Source organism: Oncorhynchus gorbuscha, linkage group LG03, assembly GCF_021184085.1.
Source record: "Oncorhynchus gorbuscha isolate QuinsamMale2020 ecotype Even-year linkage group LG03, OgorEven_v1.0, whole genome shotgun sequence".
NCBI classification, from domain to species: domain Eukaryota; kingdom Metazoa; phylum Chordata; class Actinopteri; order Salmoniformes; family Salmonidae; genus Oncorhynchus; species Oncorhynchus gorbuscha.
Window position 1 is genome coordinate 889,001 of NC_060175.1, and position 6,000 is coordinate 895,000.

The 6,000-nt window shown below is 43.2% G+C and overlaps 1 protein-coding gene across 2 annotated transcripts in view; it reads right to left on the reverse strand.

Annotated features, from left to right (window-relative positions):
* LOC124024104 (IQ motif and SEC7 domain-containing protein 1-like) overlaps nt 1-6,000 on the reverse strand; it is a 202,114-nt gene that overhangs the window by 44,254 nt on the left and 151,860 nt on the right. For both annotated transcript variants that reach the window (XM_046338141.1, XM_046338142.1), the window contains exon 5: nt 3,685-3,807. In XM_046338141.1, the coding sequence (XP_046194097.1) occupies nt 3,685-3,807 (123 nt within the window). The remainder of the gene's footprint in view (nt 1-3,684; nt 3,808-6,000) is intronic.

A 6,000-nucleotide genomic window follows, 5' to 3' on the forward strand; every position in this document is an offset into this window, starting at 1 on the left:
GACCCTATCTGAAGCTGACCTGGTGACTGTGGAGGGGACCCTATCTGAAGCTGACCTGGTGACCGTGGAGGGGACCCTATCTGAAGCTGACCTGGTGACCATGGAGATGACCCTATCTGAAGCTGACCTGGTGACCATGGAGAGGACCCTATCTGAAGCTGACCTGGTGACCATGGAGGGGACCCTATCTGAAGCTGACCTGGTAACCGTGGAGTGGACCCTACCTGAAGCCCTGCACGTTGTCGCGGAGTGGACGCCATCTGAAGCTGACTTGGTAACCGTGGAGTGGACCCTATCTGAAGCTGACCTGGTAACCGTGGAGTGGACCCTACCTGAAGCCCTGCACGTTATCGCGGAGTGGACGCCATCTGAAGCTGACCTGGTGACTGTGGAGGGGACCCTATCTGAAGCTGACCTGCCCACAGCGATTCATTCACTCTTTTGCCAATTGACTCTAGCTGAGGAGGCCCACCTTTAAAAACAGTCACGTCATCTGCATACGCAGACAGTGCTATCATGGGACCCTTCATAAGTAAGCCTCGCTCTTAAAAATCAAAGCATTGGTTCAATTGCCAGAAAATATAACTGTCCTGAAATTGAGCATCTCTGCCTAATACCCCTATGGATGGGGATGGGGCAGCTCAAACCCCATCTTAGATAAGCATGCCCCACTCACAAATATTAGAACAAAGAACAGATATAGCCCTTGGTTCACCCCAGACGTGACTGCCCCTGACAAAAACATCCTGTGGCATTCTGCATTAACATCGAATACCCACATGATATGCAACTTTTCAGGGAAGTCAGGAACCAATATACTCAGTCAGTTAGGAAATCTAAGGCAACATTTTTCAAACAGAAATTTAGATCCTGTAGCACTAATTACAAAAAGTTTTGGGACACTAAAGTCCATGGAGAATAAGAGCACCTCCTCCCAGCTGCCCATTGCACTGAGGCTAGGAAACACTATCAGCACTATGATAATCGTTAATTTCAAAGAGCTTTTTTCTACGGCTGGCTATGCTTTCCACCTGGCTACCTCTACCCCGGCCAACAGCTCAGCACCCCATGCAGCAACTTGCCCAAGCCCCCCCCCCCTCCCCCACCACCACCACCACTTCTCCTTCACCCAAATCAGACGGGCTAGACAATCTGGACAATCTCTCTTTCAAAAAATGATCTGCCAAAATTGTTGCAACCCCTATTACTAACCTGTTCAACTTCTCTTTCGTATCGTCTGAGATCCCCAAACATTGGAAAGCTCCCTCCCGGGTGACATAGTGCTAGCTGTGCCACCAGAGACTCTGGGTTCGAGCCCAGGCTCTGTCGCAGCCGGCCGCGACCAGGAGATCCATGGGGTGACGCAATTGGCCTAGCGTCGTCCGGGTTAGGGAGGGTTTGGCCTAGAGTCGTCCGGGTTAGGGAGGGTTTGGCCTAGCGTCGTCCGGGTTAGGGAGGGTTTGGCCTAGCGTCGTCCGGGTTAGGGAGGGTTTGGCCTAGCGTCGTCCGGGTTAGGGAGGGTTTGGCCTAGCGTCGTCCGGGTTAGGGAGGGTTTGACCGGTAGGGATATCCTTGCCTCATCGTGCACTAGCGACTCCTGTGGTGGGCCGGGCGCAGTGCGCGCTAACCAGGTCGCCAGGTGCACGGTGTTTCATTTGGACCTTGAGAAGCTATGATACCGTAAATAGAGAATCTTATGCATTCTAATAACCACCCATTCGGAAAAGGAAAATGAAAGATATATATTTACACAGATAGAGATAGAAAGAGAGGGAGGGAGACAGAATGAGACAGAAACAGAGAGACAAAGAGATGAACAGAGATACAGAAAGAGGAAGAAATAGTGATGTATGCATCTTTGAGTCTCTCCACCTTCTGGGCCTATCCCTGTCAGGTGTCTACTGGCTAGGTAGTGTTGTGGTAGTGGTGTGATAGTACTGTGGTAGTGGTGTGGTTGTGGTGTGATAATACTGTGGTAGTGGTGTGATTGTACTGTGGTAGTGGTGTGATAGTACTGTGGTAGTGGTGTGATAGTACTGTGGTAGTGGTGTGATAGTACTGTGGTAGTGGTATGATAGTGGTGTGGTAGTGGTGTGGTAGTGGTGTGGTAGTGGTGTGATAGTACTGTGGTAGTGGTGTGATAGTACTGTGGTAGTGGTAGGTGTGGTGTGATAGTACTGTGGTAGTGGTGTGAGTGGTGTGATAGTACTGTGGTAGTGGTGTGATAGTACTGTGGTAGTGGTGTGATAGTACTGTGGTAGTGGTGTGATAGTACTGTGGTAGTGGTGTGATAGTACTGTGGTAGTGGTGTGACTGTGGTAGTGCTGTGGTAGTACTGTGGTAGTGGTGTGATAGTACTGTGGTAGTGGAGTGGTAGTATTGTGGTAGTATTGTGGTAGTATTGTGGCAGTGGTTGTGGTGTGGTATAATCGTTGTAGTGGTAGTACTGTGGTATTATTGTGGTAGTGGTGTGGTAGTGGTGTGGTAGTATTGTGGTAGTGGAGTGGTAGTATTGTGGTAGTATTGTGGTAGTATTGTGGTAGTGGAGTGGTAGTATTGTGGTAGTACTGTGGTATTATTGTGGTAGTGATGTGGTAGTGGTAGTACTGTGGTATTATTGTGGTAGTGGTGTGGTAGTGGAGTGGTAGTATTGTGGTAGTATTGTGGTAGTGATAGCTGTGTGGCAGTATTGTGATAGTGGAGTGGTAGTATTGTGGTAGTGGTATAATCGTTGTAATGGTAGTACTGTGGTATTATTGTGGTAGTGGTGTGGTAGTACTGTGGTATTATTGTGGTAGTGGTGTGGTAGTACTGTGGTATTATTGTGGTAGTGGTGTGGTAGTGGTGTGGTAGTATTGTGGTAGTATTGTGGTAGTGGAGTGGTAGTATTGTGGCAGTGGTTGTGGTGTGGTATAATCGTTGTAGTGGTAGTACTGTGGTATTATTGTGGTAGTGGTGTGTTAGCATTGTGATAGTGGTGTGGTAGTATTGCGGTGGTTGTGCAGTAGGGGTGTGGTAGTATTGTGGTAGTGATAGCTGTGTGGTAGTATTGTGGTAGTATTGTAGTAGTATTGTGGCAGTGGTTGTGGTGTGGTATAATCATTGTAGTGGTAGTACTGTGGTAGTATTGTGGTAGTGGAGTGGTAGTATTGTGGCAGTGGTTGTGGTGTGGTATAATCATTGTAGTGGTAGTAATGTGGTATTATTGTGGTAGTGGTGTGGTAGTATTGTGGTAGTATTGTAGTAGTATTGTGGCAGTGGTTGTGGTGTGGTATAATCGTTGTAGTGGTAGTACTGTGGTATTATTGTGGTAGTGGTGTGGTAGTTGTGTGGTAGTATTGTGGTAGTATTGTGGTAGTGGGAAGGCAGGGTAGCCTAGTGGTTAGAGAGTTGGACTAGTACCCGAAAAGTTGCAAGTTTCTGTACAGCACTTTGAGATATCAGCTGATGTACGAAGGGCTATATAAATACATTTGATTTGATTTGATTTGAAGTTCAAATCCCTGAGCTGACAAGGTACAAATCTGTCGTTCTGCCCCTGAATAGGCAGTTAACCCACTGTTCCTAGGCCGTCATTGAAAATAAGAATTTGTTCTTAACTGACTTGCCTAGTTAAATAAAAGGTTAAATAAAGGTGTGTTAAAAAAAAAAAAGTGGTGTCGTAGTATTTAGGGTTAGTGTTACCTGTATGCTTCTATGAGTCTTTCCACCTTCTGGGCCTCTCCCTGGACTCTGATGTGAGCTTGGAACTTCCTGAGAGCCTCATCTAGTTCCAAGGCCGAGAAATCCATCTCATCCACCACACAACTGGAGAGGAGAACATTGGTATGAACATACAGTAGATACTATTCATTCAACTGGAGAGGAGAACATTGGTATGAACATACAGTAGATACTATTCATTCAACTGGAGAGGAGAACATTGGTATGAACATACAGTAGATACTATTCATTCAACTGGAGAGGAGAACATTGGTATGAACATACAGTAGATACTATTCATTCAACTGGAGAGGAGAACATTGGTATGAACATACAGTGATACTATTCATTCAACTGGAGAGGAGAACATTGGTATGAACATACAGTAGATACTATTCATTCAACTGGAGAGGAGAACATTGGTATGAACATACAGTAGATACTATTCATTCAACTGGAGAGGAGAACATTGGTATGAACATACAGTAGATACTATTCATTCAACTGGAGAGGAGAACATTGGTATGAACATACAGTAGATACTATTCATTCAACTGGAGAGGAGAACATTGGTATGAACATACAGTAGATACTATTCATTCAACTGGAGAGGAGAACATTGGTATGAACATACAGTAGATACTATTCATTCAACTGGAGAGGAGAACATTGGTATGAACATACAGTAGATACTATTCATTCAACTGGAGAGGAGAACATTGGTATGAACATACAGTAGATACTATTCATTCAACTGGAGAGGAGAACATTGGTATGAACATACAGTAGATACTATTCATTCAACTGGAGAAGAGAACATTGGTATGAACATACAGTAGATACTATTCATTCAACTGGAGAGGAGAACATTGGTATGAACATACAGTAGATACTATTCATTCAACTGGAGAGGAGAACATTGGTATGAACATACAGTAGATACTATTCATTCAACTGGAGAGGAGAACATTGGTATGAACATACAGTAGATACTATTCATTCAACTGGAGAGGAGAACATTGGTATGAACATACAGTAGATACTATTCATTCAACTGGAGAGAACATTGGTATGAACATTGTTCAACTGGAGAGGAGAACATTGGTATGAACATACAGTAGATACTAATTCAACTGGAGAGGAGAACATTGGTATGAACATACAGTAGATACTATTCATTCAACTGGAGAAGAGAACATTGGTATGAACATACAGTAGATACTATTCATTCAACTGGAGAGGAGAACATTGGTATGAACATACAGTAGATACTATTCATTCAACTGGAGAAGAGAACATTGGTATGAACATACAGTAGATACTATTCATTCAACTGGAGAAGAGAACATTGGTATGAACATACAGTAGATACTATTCATTCAACTGGAGAGGAGAACATTGGTATGAACATACAGTAGATACTATTCATTCAACTGGAGAGGAGAACATTGGTATGAACATACAGTAGATACTATTCATTCAACTGGAGAGGAGAACATTGGTATGAACATACAGTAGATACTATTCATTCAACTGGAGAGGAGAACATTGGTATGAACATACAGTAGATACTATTCATTCAACTGGAGAGGAGAACATTGGTATGAACATACAGTAGATACTATTCATTCAACTGGAGAGGAGAACATTGGTATGAACATACAGTAGATACTATTCATTCAACTGGAGAGGAGAACATTGGTATGAACATACAGTAGATACTATTCATTCAACTGGAGAGGAGAACATTGGTATGAACATACAGTAGATACTATTCATTCAACTGGAGAGGAGAACATTGGTATGAACATACAGTAGATACTATTCATTCAACTGGAGAGGAGAACATTGGTATGAACATACAGTAGATACTATTCATTCAACTGGAGAGGAGAACATTGGTATGAACATACAGTAGATACTATTCATTCAACTGGAGAGGAGAACATTGGTATGAACATACAGTAGATACTATTCATTCAACTGGAGAGGAGAACATTGGTATGAACATACAGTAGATACTATTCATTCAACTGGAGAGGAGAACATTGGTATGAACATACAGTAGATACTATTCATTCAACTGGAGAGGAGAACATTGGTATGAACATACAGTAGATACTATTCATTCAACTGGAGAGGAGAACATTGGTATGAACATACAGTAGATACTATTCATTCAACTGGAGAGGAGAACATTGGTATGAACATACAGTAGATACTATTCATTCAACTGGAGAGGAGAACATTGGTATCAACATAGAGTAGATACTATTCATTCAACTGGAGAGGAGAACA